The sequence below is a fragment of the Kogia breviceps genome, chromosome 7, assembly GCF_026419965.1.
Source record: "Kogia breviceps isolate mKogBre1 chromosome 7, mKogBre1 haplotype 1, whole genome shotgun sequence".
NCBI classification, from domain to species: Eukaryota; Metazoa; Chordata; class Mammalia; order Artiodactyla; family Physeteridae; genus Kogia; species Kogia breviceps.
In genome coordinates this window covers 27,171,046-27,188,163 of record NC_081316.1, presented here as the reverse complement: position 1 = coordinate 27,188,163, position 17,118 = coordinate 27,171,046, and the positions used below count along the sequence as shown (strand labels likewise).

Below are 17,118 nucleotides of genomic sequence, written 5' to 3'. Positions count from 1 at the left end.
AGTATAATATGATATAACTTATATGTGGAATCTAAACTAATAATACAAATGAACTTATTTGCAAAACAGAAATAGACTCACAGACTTAGAAAACAAACTTGTGGTTACCAAAGGGGACAGGGTAGGGGTGATAAAGTAGGAGTTTGGGATTAACAGATACACACTACTACATATAAAATAGATAAACAACAAGAACCTACTGTATAGCACAGGAAACTATGTTCCATATCTTGTAATAACCTATAATGGAAAAGAATCTGAAAAAGAATATATATATGGTGTGTGTATATATATATATATATATATATATATATATATATATCTGAATCACTTTGCTGTATACCTGAAACTAACATAACATTGTAAATCAAGTATACTTCAATAAAATTTTTTAAAAAAACAGGGTCATACCTGTAAGGTTTGGTAAAATGGGAGAAAATTAAAATCATAAGTTTATATCTGAAAAACCAATAATTTTTGAAAAGGAGAGTGGCTATATTAACTTTGAATCCTAATAATTTCACTTAAATTAATTATAATAATACAAGTTCTACTCTGTAAGATTAGCTGTGCCTTAGTCACACAAATTCTTGTGTCTGACCCTAAAATCTATACTTGCAACATATTATTCATTTGAATAATATTGCTTGATATTTTGTCTTTCAGTTTCTTCAAATATAAAACAACTTTCTAAGAGGTCTGCTAATTATAAGCTGTCAATAAACATAGGTAATTCAGCATTTAAAAAAAACAGGTAGAGAAAGATACATACTTTGAGGGAGGTAGAGATAGCAATGAACCAGTGAAAATTATTTTGGGAAAGGAGAAGTCCTTGTTGGGGAGGGTTGTTTGTTTTGGTTTTGGTTTTTAAATATATCAACTTAGGAATTTCTAGTTTTTCAAAGTGGTAGAAAGTTAGGTTTTAATATGTGTAATTGTACTATCTGTTCTGATTGATGATCCAAGGACAGTCTTTTTCCCCCCTTGTTGTATAATACGTTTGAGAGGTTAATAACCATTGCCAGTTATGGCAAGCAAGACCAAGAGTGTAGTAGGAAGACTTTCTTGAACCTGAGGAGAATTAGATAAGGTGATTCTGTACTCCTTCCTGGTCTCCTCATCTATTTTATTCCCAGGTACACCCTTCTGTAGAAGGCTATTATGGAAGTTTGTTGTGTTGCAAAATAGCAGAGAGAAACTGCTCCCCTACAACCCTAGTTCTTTACTAGTTGCCTAAGAGACCCCGTTGTCTCCATCCTTAACTTCTAGAAACCTCAGAGGCCCAGTGGTGGGGAGCACTCATGCCTTTGGCCCCTTCCAGCCACACTTGATTCTTCTTTTCTTCTTTTTTTTTTTTTTTTGCAGTACGCGGGCCTCTCACTCTTGTGGCCTCTCCCGTTGCAGAGCACAGGCTCCGGATGCGCAGGCTCAGCAGCCATGGCTCACGGGCCCAGCCGCTCCACAGCATGTGGAATCTTCCCAGACCAGGGCACAAACCCATGTCCCCTGCATCGGCAGGCAGACTCTCAACCACTGTGCCACCAGGGAAGCCCTGATTCTTCTTTTCTGGTGGGTGGTGGTAAAATGGGGTTTACAGGCAGAAATTCGAGCCTCCCACCTCTGTCAGATGTGGAGGGAAAGTGAGGTCTCAAATATGAGCCTTGGTCTCTGCAGCAGGTAATCAGAACTCGACCAGTTCACTTCAGGTGGGGGCGGGGGGTATTACACTACAAGACCTCTTAGGATCTGGGGCATACTTTGGAGGAGTTTTGAGGGGAGATTGGAAGAGAGACAAGCATAAGACAGTGCTATGTGAGAGAAGGAGATGAAAAGGTGGAGTTTTGGGGAAAGGCTTCGGCAGTGTTGGTGAGGGCCACCTGTCATAGTGTTTAAAGAATAAGAGCAAAGAGATGGAGTTACTTGGAATTAACTTTTCTTTTTTAATTGGGGTATAGTTGCTTTGGAATTAACTTTTATTGACTGAACTGTAGTTCTTTTGAGAGGAGAGACAATGATGTGATAAGCACTTTAGGGAAAAGGATCTTGGTTTTTATAAAATTATCAAAGATTAAGAATCTAATTTTCATGAAATATTTTAATGGAGCCTATATTTAATACTCTGATAAATCAAAAGCAGTTCTTCACCAGTAAAAATGTTGGGGAATGCTATTTTAGTTGTCACATATTACTGTGGTCATATTTACTAATGCCTATTGCATAATTCTGTCAACTTGACCTTTTCAATTTTTTTTCACAACTGAGGTCCAAAGAAATGAGTTTTTATTATCTTTAGAGGTGATAAGTGCCTCAAAATGTAGTGATGACTGGACTCACAAAAGGATGGGAAATCTAAATAAAAATGACCCACAATAAGCTTTTATTCAGTGTTTATATGTTTGCTGCATTTTGAAGTTCCTCAGTAGTATTCTGCATTATAATCTGTTTGGAAATGTGTATCTACTGTGATATGGAAATTCAGCATTGGTCCTGTTGGGGCTTGGCAAGAGATACAGATATGGTTAAGATACAGTGTTGCACATATACAAAACTAGTGTGATGCCCTCTGACTAGGGATATTAAACACACCCTCATGGAAGAGGTACATTTGAACTAGTGGAGGATGTTCCATTGGAGACAACAGCATAAGTAAGACATGGAAACAGAGAGGTATGAGTGTTCAGGGGTGATATCTGAAGGTCTAGTCTAGAATGTGTAGAATGACTAGACTGACATAGGTGGCATATCTATAATACTTGTAATAGATAAAGCTTGAATGGTAGGTTGGGTTCTTTTATTGGAGGACTTTACTTGTAAGGATTAAATATGACTTGTTTATTATGCAGTATGTGGACAATTAAAATTTTTGAGGTGGAGAATAACATGGTCAGGGTTTTAAATTAAGGTGAGTGAATTTGGAAGCAGGTAGATGAACTGGAGAGCTGTTAGAAGATGAATGCTGGAGACTAGGTAGGAGCTACTGTTGGTTTGAACTAGGTTTGTCATTAGGAATAGAAAGAACATTATGTAGGTAGAATCTACAAAATTTGGTGCTTAATGGGATGAGATTGTAGCTTGGATTATTAGGAAATGTATTTTTCTTTCATGCATTCATTCAGCATTTATTAAGCTTGGTAGTGATCTTAACAGACAAGGAATTCAGCAGGAGAAAGAACTAATTTTAGAGTCTGGATGATAAATTGGGTTTTAGATATGTTGAACTTGTAGTGCTAATAAGATAGCTCTTAGAAGATATTTGAAATTTGGTTCTGGAACTCAAGAAAGTGTGAAACTAGTGATGAGAGCTAGCATTCTGTTAATGGTACTAAACTCATTGTTAATGTATAGAGAAAAATCAAAGTGCTATATGTTCAGGGGCCACCTTGGTAGATCAAATAATATCAGCATGATGATGTGGGAATTTTTGTTTAATCAAATTTGCCTGAAGTCCTTTTCATAGTTGTTATTTTTTTTTGCAGTCAGTATTTTTTTAATCAAACAGTATAATCAAAAATGTGTAGTAAAGGTTTAATATATGACCTCCTTAACTTTTTGTTTGATTTAACATTTAAGTAGCAAGCTATTGGTAAAATAAAGCAATATTTCCTTTTAAAAAGGAATGTAAGAAAGGCATTTAAGCAGATCGACCTCTGTTTAGGTCCAATATTACCTTATTATGTAGTGGTTAATTTACCATAAAACTGTCTTATGCATTCATTGTAAAGAAATAGCATTTCATTTCAACTTTACGTTGCTTAGTGAATAGAAAAGGTCATTTGGAGGTAATGAATATATTAATTTTCACTAAAAACTTTTAGAAGTTGCTAGAATTTTCACAATGTATTGTATTATACTCTTTTCACAATATACACATACTTCAATTTTCTTTCCCCTTCTAGTAGAAAAACACTTGTCTCTGTGTTTTCTAATAGAAAAACACTTGGCACTTGTGTCAAACTTATCAGTGGACACCATTGCAGTCTTCAGTAGCTGAAGACTCATACAAATTATACCCCCCTCTTTTAAAAAAAACAACAGGTTAAAATACCACTTGCATATTGTTCAGATTTCATCAGCTTCTTCATCACTGAAGTAAGTTGGCATTTGTTCAAACAATGAAATAAAGAGGTTGGCATTTATGATTACTGAACAAAAGGTATCAAATATCGAAAAATTTCTGACTTGGTACACTTAACATAATTTTCTTTGTGGTGTTATAGGTTAACAGTTGCAGAGTGTCACTCACTTTTTTTTTAGTATTTGGAGGAATGCATCTGTCAAGGGGAAATTTTTATCAAGCACTCATTTTCTGACTTGCAAATAATTCTTTGTTTTAAGCAGTAGAGGCAAACAGTGTGCTTCTCAGAGTTTAGCATGCATAGTAATTGCCTGGAGAGTTTGGTGAAACAGATTCTGGGGTCCCGCTCTGTAGGTTTGAGAGGGGGCTGTTTTCTAACGAACTCTGAGATAATGCTGATGCTGCAAATCTGATGACCGCATTTTGAGTTGCACTGAGCTGACACAATGTGACAGTCACTCCAGAATTAGGAATTTTGAAAGCACTTGGATTTACTCTACGGAGAAAATCTGAAGTTAAAATGTTCCATATTGAACAACCCATTGCCATAAAATCTCAGCTAGTCAGAATTCAGAGTCCATAATTAAAATATTAGTTATCAGTTAGATAGTAAGTAGATAGCACATACCAATTCTGTGTTTCTGTATATATTTGGTAGTGTCATGAGTGATCCTTTATTTTTGTTTCAAGACAGTTTCTTAATCTTTTGTTTGTGTTCATTTTTCTCATCCTCAATAAGTGGCTTGGGGATTTGAAAACCATAGGTGTATATAATTGAATAGTTTTCCCCACATGTGAGGAAGTTACATAGACCATAAAGTTGTGAGTGTCAAGTCAATTAAGAATAGTAAAATAGCACTTTGCTAAAACTTTGGAGATAGACAGCTTTGTCCTATTATAATAAAGAATCACAGAGAGATACTCTCTCAGTAATTTTAGTATTGTGACATATTTATCATATTTTACTTTTGAATGTACTTTAATCCTCTACTCAGCAACAGTAAACTTTTTAAAATATTTTAAAGTTTTTGGAGGTTGACATATGTATTTGAAAGTAAATAAAACTATATTTCCATAAACTAGACTGTAATTCAAACTTTTCACTAATTCATATCTGTCTTTTCATTAGTTTTCTATGTTTTTATTGTACTTTTCTCTGTTTAATATTGAAAGAAATTTCTCATTTTTCCTTTATGGCTTAGAAAGATTCATTAAATTCCTTTTAAAACATTTAGACATATTTGAAGGTATTTTTCTATGAGATATGGTCAACATACACTGAAAAATGCATGGATCTTAAGTGTTCAGTTTGGTGAAATTTGATACCATGTTGCTACCACCCCAAACAAGATATAGAACATTTCTGTTTTTCCAGAGATTCTATGTCCCTTTCTAGTTAATTTATATCCCCTATACCCTGTTTGAACCTGGAAACCAACGTTTAACTTTTATCACTATAGTCATCCCTAGGTATTCTTGGGGGATTGGTTCAGGACATCCTGAGGATACCAAAAACCAAGGATGTTCAAGTCCTTTATATAGAATGGCATATCCAGAGATATGGAGGGCCAACTGTATAGATTTAATTTTGCCTGAATTTGGATTTCATATCAGTGTAATCATATACTATGTACCCTTTGTTCTTCCTCCTTTTGGTCAACATAATATTTAATTATTTATTTAGGCCACACCAGGGCATGTGAGATCTTAGTTCCCCAACAAGGGATTGAATCCATGCCCCATACAGTGGAAATGTGGAGTCTTAACCACTGGACCACCAGGGAAGTCCCAACATAATGTTTTAGATATTCATCTGTGTTATTATTGAGTGTATCATAGTTTTTTCTTTTATGTTGTTGAATAGTATTCCCTTATGGATATACTATAGTTTATCCATTCTCCTGTTGATAGACATTTATGGTTCCAGGTTGTGGTTGTTATGAATAAGAGTGTTAGTACATTCTTTGATAAGTCTTTTTGTGGACATACATTTTTATGATTTATTTCTCTTAGGTAACTATCCAGAAGTGGAATTCTTGACCACAGAGTAGATACGTGTGTTTGTTTATAACAAATTGCCAAATTGTTTCCTGCCAGCAACATATGAGTGTTCCAGTTATTCCATATTCTCATCAGCATTTAGTGTCATCAGTCTTTTTTATTTGAGCTATTCTGTTAGGTGTTTAAAAGTATCTCATGATTTTAATTTACATTTCCCTGATAACTAATGAAAAGGTTTGAATGTACATTTGTGTGTGATTGTCTATTTATGTCTTTTGAAAAACGTCTGTTCAAGTTTTTCCCCCTGATTTTTAATTAGTATGTCTTTTTACCATCGATTTATAGGATTTTTGTTTGTTTGTTTGTTTGTTTGTTTATTCTGAATACAAGTCCTCTGTTAGATAATTATTTAGCCAGTATTTTTTTCCCCAGACTGTGGCTTGTCTGTTTACTTACTTAATGGTATCTTTGATGAGCAGAAAATTTTAAAATTTGATGAAGTTCAGTTTATCCATTTTGTTTCATTATAGTTTGTGCTTTTTGTCAAAGCAGTCCCTGCCAAGGACAAAGATATTCTCTTGTTTCCTTCTAGAAGCTTTATGGTTCTGTGTTTTACATTTATATCTATGATTCATCTTGAATTAATTTTTGTGTATGTAATGAGATTGGGATTGAGGTTTTTTTCCACATGGACATCCAGTTGTTTCAACATCATTTGTTCTAGATTGTCCTTTCCCAATTGAACTGCCTTGGCACCTTTGTTGAAAATCAAGTGACTGTATACATATGGTCTAGTTCTAGACTCTTCTGTTCCACTGTCTATTTTTATATATTTATGCCAGTACTACAGTCTTGATTACCATAGCTTTATATTAAGTCATGAAATCATGTAAGTCCTTCAACTGTGTACTTTTTGAAGATTCTAGATCCTTTGTTTTTCCATGTAAATATTATCATCATCTTGTCTACTTCTTCAAAGTGGCTCACTGGAATTCTATAGGAATTGCATAAAATTTTTGTATCAGTTTAGGAAAAATGGACATGATCTTTCCATCATGAACATATTATTTCTTTCCATTTATTTCCCTTTTTTTGCCCTTGAGGCTATTGTAATTGGTAATTTCTTAAACTTTAATTTTCCAGTTGTTTGTTGAAAGATTTGCTGATTTCTTAATTTTGAGTTCCTTGCTTCTAGGTGACTTAAGTTCTTCCAATTCCAGCAAAATGCATTTCAGTTTAGTACTGGTAGCAAACAGAAGTTAAAATAAATGAACTTTGCAACATTGATTTTAGTACATACCTATTCTGTTAATTAAGAGTATCAATATTTTCTGTATTTGATTGGTGAGTGTTTTCTTCAGAACTCCCTGCTGTTTGTATGATTTGGCTGGCATTTTTCTAAAGTAAGGAAGCTCATGCTATCATTTTGTGGCAGTTTCTGGCTCCTCAGTTAGTAAGCCAGCCCCTGGAACACAGGATGCTATAGATTTTCTGTCTTTCATTTGGTCATTGAGTGAATGAAGTAGGAATAGCTTTGGGCTCTCAACAGTGGGAAAGTTTGGCTAGTGGGATTCAAAGTAAAGAAGAGCAAAGAATAAGCCTTGACAGGACTTGCTGGTGGTGCAGTGGATAAGAATCCTCCTGCCAATGCAGGGGACACAGGTTCGAGCCCTGGTCCGGGAAGATCCCACGTGCCGTGGAGCATCTAAGCCCGTGTGCCACAACTACTGAGCCTGCGCGCCTAGAGCCCGTGCTCTGCAACAAGAGAAGTCACTGCAATGAGAAGCCCGCGCTGCAACGAAAGGTAGCCCCTGCTCGCTGCAACTAGAGAAAGCCCGCGCAGAGCAATGAAGACCCAACACAGCGCTCCCCCCCAAAAAAAAACCCTTAAAAAATAAAATAAGCCTTGACAACAGAGGAAAATGACTGGTCCTTGTGGTGCTAGTGAATGCTTGAGCCTGCCTCTCATGGGAGGGCTCCAATATAGAAATAGTAGGGAAAAATTAATATTCATTGGGATCAGAAAGTCTTGGAACCTAGTATTAGAGGCTTGATTTTTGTGTGCAATAAAAAATCTTTGCAGATTTTAAGTTAAGAATGTGCATAATGGACTTCCCTGCTGGCGCAGTGGTTAAGAATCCATCTGCCAATGCAGGGGTCACGGGTTGGAGCCCTGGTCTGGGAAGATCCCACATGCCGCGGAGCAGCTAAGCCCGTGCACCACAACTACTGAGCCTGCGCTCCAGAGCCCGTGAGCCACAACTACTGAGCCCTTGTGCCACAACTACTGAAGCCCGCATGCCTAGAGCCCATGCTCTACAACAAGAGAAGCCACCACAGTGAGAAGCCTGCACGCTGCAACAGAGTATCCCCCCACACTCACTGCAACTAGAGAAAGCCTGTGTGCAGCAATGAAGACCCAACTCAGCCAAAAATAAATAAATTAAATACATATATATTAAAAAATGTACATAATAATGACACCATTTTATTAATAGACCTTTAATTGAAATATCTTTAGAAGTTGTTGTGTCTGTTATATTCTAGTTTTAAACCGTAGATGTGTTTAGATTATGTATAATTTCTTGTGGCCGCTGAAATAAATTACCACAAATTTGGTGGCTTAAAACAACAGAAATTTATTCTTTCACAATTCTGGAGGCTAGAAGTCCAAAATCAGTATAACTGGGCCAAAATCAAAGTAGTGGCTGGGCCACCATTCCTCTAGAGGCTCTAGGGGGAGAGTCCATTCCTTGTCTCTTTCAGCATCTGGTGGCTGCCAGCATTCCTTGGCTTATGGTCTCATCACTCCAGTCTTTAAGGCCAGTATTTAAAATCTCTCTGCACAGTCTTCACATCACCTTCCCCTCTGTGTGTCACATCTCCCTCTGCCTCTTTCTTATAAAAATTCTTTGATTATATTTAGGACCCACCTGCACAGTTCAGGATAATCTTCCCAATCTTTAACTTAATTCACATCTGCAAAGACCCCTTTTCCAAATGAGGTAACATTTACAGGAACTAGGGATTAGGACCTGATATTTTTGGGTGCTATTATCAGCCTACCGCAGAATATTATCTTTTTTAGACCTTCATTTTGTTCTGGAACTTGCTGTCAAAGCAGATTGGACTGAGGCTTTTGGTACCCCAAATGACATAGTTATTTTCTTGCTATAACTTTCATTTTTTAATTAAAACCTATATCACAGCATAAAATTTATTGCATTCTGTTAGCACAACAGGATAGATCTAAAAGCCTCAGATGGTGAATTACTTATTTAAAATAATAGGAAAATACCAAATTAGGGAAAATGATTGAATTGTGCTTTGACTACCATAGAACTGATATATGACTCAAAATTTAGTGATAGCTTTTAGTTTGGGGCAACCAGGAACTAATTCTTGGTTTTGTAGGGCTTTCTTGGTCTGGTTGGTGTATGATTAGTCCAGTGTGTTCTGTTCATTGTACCAACCACTACTGGTTTCTGTAGTGGCCTATTAGAAATTACCTGTATTCTAGTCTGTACTTCTGTGATACAGCTGCTAGATTAGAATGATTTCTCTAGGGCCTTACTCAGTGTTTGCGGCATACTGCAGCATATTGCGTTTTCACGTGTAACTATTGATACATCTTAAATGTATACTAGTGGTGTATTTGAGCGTGTTGCATGAAATAACATTGATTCATACCAAACTTGTTACACAGAACTTCTTCACATAGTGTTAGAAGAAGGGTTAGGTAGAGAACTTAATGTAGCCTACTCTATTTTGGCTTTGGTACATTACTTAATATCCTAGCTTTAAGGATTGCTTAAACCTCAGTATGGGAATAACTTTCGTGAGCATCATTTGATAAATCATGGCCTACAAAAGATGAAACAATAAAGCCTAAGTTTCCTTTTCTTCAGTTTTTATATTAATTAGCTTAAATATTTAAATATTAATAGCTGATAGATTTGGGCATAGGAGGAGAAGAAGAGAAATCGTTTCCCAGAGGGAAAATGGAAGCCCGATTCTCTTTGTTTGCCCTATAATCTTTCTCGCAGCATACGTGATGTTCATTAGTTCTTCTGGGCAACCAGATATCACAATAGCTTTGCTCTGCTAGCGGGGATCACCAGCAGTGTGGAGAAGGTTCAGCATGAAAACAAATGTAAGAAAGATTTACTAATGAATTAATTTGTATTCAAATGTGTTGTTGAGTTCTTTAAAATTGTTTCTTACAAATCTGCCCTAAAGTAACCATTTTTCAATACAAATTTGTGTTTGGGGATTTATAACTTTAAAATCTTCAGGGCTGAGCCAGAAGATGCGAAGTGTTGTAATTCAAAGTGATAATTGTGTAATTTCAAAAGAAAAGCTAGTAGTCCTTTGTTATGATATCTACAGCCAAGCATATGGTATAAGGAGAGCTTCATACTCTGTAGAGTTTGTACTCTTCCTCTGTCAGGTCCTGCTCGTCTTCATGTACCTATTTCTGTTTGTGTTAGTCATCCTCTCTGGGTAAATTGTCCATGAGACCAGTGATTCCATCAGCAAATTATCCAGAAAATGCTGTCTTTGCACATTGTGACAGATCATGTCACTGATGGGTTTATAGCTACTCCAGTGCTCTGGTTAACCTGGCAGTTGTCTCCGGTGCAACATTGTTGTCTCGTTACTTGGCATCTTAGTTTTCATCTTCTCATTACCTTCTCTCTTAACTAAAGCTCAGATTTAGATGGTTTTTTTGAACCTACCCCCCCACCAACCCTCTCTACTCATCACCCCGCCCCCCTTGTTTTTGATTGGCAGTATCATCCAGACAAACAAAGTGCAGATGTACCAGCAGGAACGGTGGAGGAATGTATACAGAAGTTCATCGAAGTTGATCAGGCATGGAAGATTCTAGGGAATGAAGAGACAAAACAAGAGTATGACCTGCAGCGGCATGGTAGGTACTTGTGGTGAGGAGCCCCAGCACATTGGCAGCTCTGTGAAGCACAGTCTGCAGCCATTTCTGGGGGAGGCTTTCCAGCATTTGCACCAAGTTGTTATTGCCTCCTATACTCCTTCCCTCCTGTCACTGTTTTTAATGATGCCCTATTCTTAGTAGTGACTACTGTGTATCCATTGAGAAGTCAGCAAAACTACTAGGATGTGGCTTCTTGTGAAGCCATGAAAGCTACTTTTTATAACTAATGAAAAATGCTTAATTACACATTCCTAATTAATCTGTTTTTTATGTTTAAAAACTTCTTTTTATTAAATTTAATTATGTACTGATTAAAGTTTTCATTGAGTACTTTTAAGACTATATACTCTATAAATGACAATCTATAGGAAGATACTATAAAGGATAACATCTTAAAGCACTCTTTGCTGTCTCTGAACTTGTTTTAGGCTAGGTTTTCATGATTATCTCCTGGATAAATTATATTCCTTGTAAGATTGTTATAAATGATATCTTAGGAACGCACATTTCCTAAGCAATTTTAAAAGTCATTTCTTTTATGCATTTTAGAAAATAGCTTCTTAAAACAGTGACAAGCTCTTGTGAGAAAGAAAGGGACAAATGTAGGTCAGGTTTGTCACACATGGACTGCAGTTACACGAAGTGATAGGCTGTCTTTCAGCACTGGCCTTGGGATAGGAGTCCCTCAGCCTTCTATCTGAACCTTCAATATGCACCCTACATGCTAATGGGGGGAGTCAATAATCAGCCACAGCCTGTGGGGAAAACACTCTGCCATAGCGCACCAGGCTCAGCATTGACTCACATGTGTTGATAAAAGCTCACTGTCTCTGTACTTGATTATTGAATCTCCTCCCATGCCCTGCACCAGTACACGATCAAACCTAACAAAATGATTGTAAGGCTTCTACTACTAAGGTTATGAAAATTTGATTTGAGAAATAAGTCTTTATTTCTAAGATACAGCATTATAGGTTAAAGCCAACAATATATATAGAATATCCATATCTGTTTTCAGAGGGAGTTGTATCAGTAAAATTAAGTCTTTCTTACAGTTAGTGTGCGATTCCTTTGTGGAAAGACTTCATAAGCAATTTGCTTATGTACTGGAGTATTAGTTTTTAATAGTCACTTTCATAATACTAATCATCTCTAAAGCCCTTCTACTTTTTTAAGACTGATGAACTTAACAGTACTTTTCAAAAAATGTTAAGAAACCAATAAATATACCTTTGCAATGAATTTGGATTAATTTTCAAATATGGCTTGAATATTGGGTCCTCCTCCTATTTGGTACATTTATGTGCATCTTTCCAATGTTGTATTTCTTCTGTAAATTCTTGCACTTCCGGCAAAAGAATGTAGAGGTGATTTCATTTGAGGATGAATTCTATCCATAGATACATCTTTTTGATGTTGCTTCACATGGTAAAATTTCTGTGAAAGTGTAGAAACTAATAAACATGGATGTATTGTGTGTGAGAAGTTAACCTGTGTTTCTAAAGTGACCAAGTTCTGCTGTAGATGACAGTCTCTAATGGTGCTTTGCACGTCTTTACCAGTCTTTATTCTGGGGTGCCGATTTGCTTAAGGCGAGGATAATCCACAAAACTGTATCTTAAGGAGTGTAGGGTGTGTACTTGCACTGTCACTCTGCATTTTTGCCACTCCACAGCTTGGTACTATTAAGAACTTATCAATGAAACTGACTAGAAACCTACTGTCGACAGAGAAAAGAGGTAGGGAGAGATCAGGAATCAAGAAATATTCTCCCTTGCTAGGGTATTGGGTGGGTAAGACCAGAAATGGGAGAAATAGGAAGCAGGGTTAAAAGTGAGCAGTAGAATTACATGATGGAGGTTTAAGAGATGTTAGAAGAACAAATAACCAGCATCTTCAAGCCTTTCTCATTGCCTTTGAGAAGTCTTTGGAAACGTGGATTTCTTTTGAGCTTTGAATCCTTGGTTTGGAGGTTTTAATGGAAGGAGCTCTAGCCTACTGCATCTCAGGAGATTCTTGTAACTCATTGATGAGGTCACAACAAAGTTTAGACAAACCAAATACAGTGAAATTGGGCTTGATTCATGATTCCAATAAATAGGCAGATCTTCTGGGAATTTATATGATGTCTGTCTGCTTTGCATGTTTTTCAGGCAGGTGAGCTTTTCTAGAAGGACAGTAGCAATACAAATTTTCATGATATTTTAGTACCTCAGATCTAAGTACTAAATATTTCCTTCATTACCAGAGGCTCCAAATAGTGAGAATGCTTCGTTTCAGTTTTAAATTGAAATTGGCTTGCTGTTTAGATAAGGAATAGACGTTTCTTATCCAGATACAACTTGCTGGTTTTAAGCCTTTCATACTAGAGCTATTTCAAAAATCTCATAATAAACCTGGTTTTGTATTGTCATTTCTCTTGATTACCGACATTAATTTTTCCTTCTTTACCTATCTTCAATAAATGGCTCCTCGAAAGAAGGAAATGAACTTGAACTTCTAACACTGAGGATTTAGATTTGATAGAAGGAAAAACTTTGAGAGTAATAATTTGTTGAAGACCAGGATAGGTTACCAAGAGAGAGAGAAGTTGTTATAACCAGGTCAAAGCACTCTTTTTTTCTGGGTCACCCCCTGGGGACATGGAAATAGCTTTGTTATACAGAACCCTTTTTGCATGTGGTGATAGTTCATTGTAGAACTTTCTTTTCATGGTGTGTGCTTTAAATATGTTTGTTTCCTGCTCTGCATTAACGTATAGTATAAAATAAGTTTGCATTCTGTATACTTGGGAAGGAGGCAGGAGATGTTTTATTGGCGGATGTTGAACACTTTCTCATATTTCACAGCTCAAAGTTGGTGCTCTTTTGTAAGGATAGCCTCATAATATTACCTACAGCCATTTATTTCTGTAAAAGATTGTTTAAAGGAGCCCTTGAAATCCATATTTTTTGCTTCACAAAAGGAATTATCAAAAGAAATAGTCTAGGATAGGTGACCTAAAGTAAAGTACCTGCGTTTTTTCTCCCTCATTTACACTTCTGGATTCTTGGTTGACATTTTAGGGCAGTGTTGGCCAGGCTCATTAGAAAAGCAAACCTAATAAAAGATTAGTAATAGTCAGTTCCCGGATATTATACATTTTGAAAGCAATGTTAACTAGTGAATTTAATCAGTTAGTTCCAGTTGGACATATTTACGTTATTGTTTTTAAGGACGCTTCCAAAGACTGCTTCCCCTGTTCCCTTGAAAGGCATGTAGTTATTCAAGGTTAGGCTTTGCACTTCAGACAACCAGATGAACACTTTGGAAAATCTTTTTAGGATTTATAAAATGTTCTTATGAATAATATCTGTTGAATAGATTTTTGTGCCTTTATAATTCTTGTGGGCAGTTTTCTCATATATTAAGCACATTTAAAAACACATCAGAAGTATATCATGAAAAGAATAGGGATCGTGATTCAATAGCTTTGTAGTGTGAGTCACACAGATCTCTGATGTCTCAGTGGCTGTATGGAGTGACAGAGCTTGTGAGTTAGGTTACTTCACTGTGATCTGAAGAGGAACAGACCTTCAAATGAAGTCAGTCAAATTAAATTATGTTGTTAAAAAAATAAGTGGATTGTGTCTGGAGTCCTTGGTCATATATTGTTTTATATTAAGATGTACCTTGTTTCTCTGTTAGTGAATTATTTTGGTGATGTGGAGCCTTCACGCTACACAATTGGCCAAGTGCTTGGATACCCAAGACAGCTGGGCTCTGAAGAAGATTGAGCCAAACGTTGTAAAGTTAGTGTCTTTACTTAAAGCTAATCAGCTGTACTCTCCTTACCTAGATACAAAAGGTCGTTTCAGTTGTTGTATTATACAGTTCACTCCATCCCTTTATTAGGATAACTATTTGAGAATGGGAGATAAATAAGTAAACCTTGGACCAGACGAGGAACGTACCTTAAAACCCCACCAACATTTATGTGTCAGAAAACTGAATCAACATGTAATTTCTTAAATTTAAAATAAAAGTACTTGCTGAAAAGCAAGTTAACACTAAAGACTGATTAACTCCATAAGAAGCGAATTAATATTTTTAAGTGTAGATCATTTGAATTTGGGTTAACTGTTTGGAATAATGACTTAAGGCCAGTGGATGTTTGTGTAAATTATGTGCTAAAACTGACCCTTATAAAATACTTGTATTAGTCAGATTAGGGTTTCCATTTATTATGGTCATATCAGTTTTTCCATTTGATTTTAGGAATTTGAAAATTGGCTATAAAAATGTGCTTCAGGTAAAACTTGAAGATAAGCATCAGGGGGCATGTTTTTTTGGTGACTGTTTCTGGGAAAAGTAAGTATGTGAAATGATGCAGAAAATCCATCTAGACAGTTAGGAACTTACATTTCTTCAGAGAGGGAAGATAATATAGATAAAACTTTCTGTGAGGGTCCTCTTGCTTTATCTTCTTTGTCATAAGAAGGTGACTACTCACATTATTTGTTACTTTTACTTGAATACAAATAACTGCTTTTGCAATGACAATGTATTTTAAGATCATTTCTCAATGATTTTGAATAAAAATTTGGCTAGTTTCAAATAATGCTATAGAAACCTACAGGCAAGATTATAGTTATAATCCTGTAATACTTGGACATAATTGGAAGTTTTGATTTAATAACAGAGAAAATGTAGGATTTTAGGAAGTTTGTGTCTCCATCTTTAACCTCTTTCCCAATTTCTACTCGGGTACTTGACCCGACTGAAATCAATGGGTTCAAAACCAAGACTGGGTCTGCCTTTCTCATTGCTTGTTTTTAACCGTCAGACTTGAAATCTTTCTTTCATAGTACACTCTGATTACTTCTAGTTTGCTCAATATATGGCCAATGAATTAAATACGAGTGTTGGCATTTCTTCTTTAATGTGTTTTTTTTTTTTTTTCCTGTAAGTGATCTTTTTATTCTCACAGCTACCACAATAGACCATACCCAGATTATAACATAGACTCAGGTTACTTCCACAGCTGCTAATTGGCCTTTTCCCATAGTAGTTTACATTTTGATTGGTCTAGCTTTCTTTATTCTTACTCTTGTTTAAGAACTTATATAACTACCCACTCCCTAACACAACATTTACCCATTCACATGGAATTTAAATGGGACAGAAGCTCTTAAATTTGTCCCTAATTACTTCTTCCAGCCTTATCACCAATCACAAACCTAATGTGAATCTTCTCCCCATTCATTTAGGGGTGCCCAAACACATCTGCTTATACTGTTTGTTGTTACTCAGAATTACCCTCGCATTCTGATTCTTCACTGCTTATTCTTCGTTCAAGTTCCAACTCTAGTCCTCCTAGCTCCACCCCCCACAAAAGAAAGCCTTCCCTGACTTTCTAATCTACTGTCATTATGTCTAACCTCTGAATTTAATCCATAAATTATTTTGATTTTTTTCCCCATCTTTCAGTTCTGTTTGATACTTTGGAAGGACTAAATAATAATATGGACTATGGCTTTGATAATAATAGATCAATTTTAATGGGACTGACAATAGTAAAGTACACCAAACTTCCTAACACTGTTACAAATGCAGACAGGGTGAAAGTTGCTGCCGTCCTACACTGTGGCACTTGAGGCTGCCCCCACTCCCCCCCCCCACAACCATGCAATAATTGAGTCATTTTCCTGTGGTCTGTTATAGACAGGTCAACACAAACATTATGAGTTATAATAACAGTTAAAATAGCTGCCATTTGTTGAGCACTAGAACTATGGCGATTGTCTTTTAATCATCGCTTAACAACCTTGTAAGGAAGATATTCATATCTGTTTTCCAGAGAAGGAGTCTGAGGCCCAGAGGGTTTAAGTAATTTGACTAAGGGCACATAGCTAGTAATTGATAAGAGGAGAAACTCAAAGCCATTCTCTGACTCTTAATCACTGTGCTGGGCTGCCAAGTTTTGAATAGGTGTGTACAACCTACTATTTTAGTTCCAGATAGTCAGGAATGAGGCATATTTGAGGGCCAGAGTGAGAGGCCAGGCTTACTTCTGCTACTGTGTTCTGCCTTTCTGCAGTGAAACATG

At 36.3% G+C, this 17,118-nt stretch overlaps 1 protein-coding gene across 4 annotated transcripts in view; it reads left to right on the top strand.

Annotated features, from left to right (window-relative positions):
- Positions 1-17,118, top strand: part of DNAJC24 (DnaJ heat shock protein family (Hsp40) member C24) — a 75,437-nt gene that overhangs the window by 45,367 nt on the left and 12,952 nt on the right. For all 4 annotated transcript variants that reach the window (XM_059070392.2, XM_059070391.2, XM_067038065.1 and 1 more), the window contains exon 3: positions 10,871-11,009. In XM_059070392.2, coding sequence (XP_058926375.1) covers positions 10,871-11,009 — 139 coding nt within the window. The remainder of the gene's footprint in view (positions 1-10,870; positions 11,010-17,118) is intronic.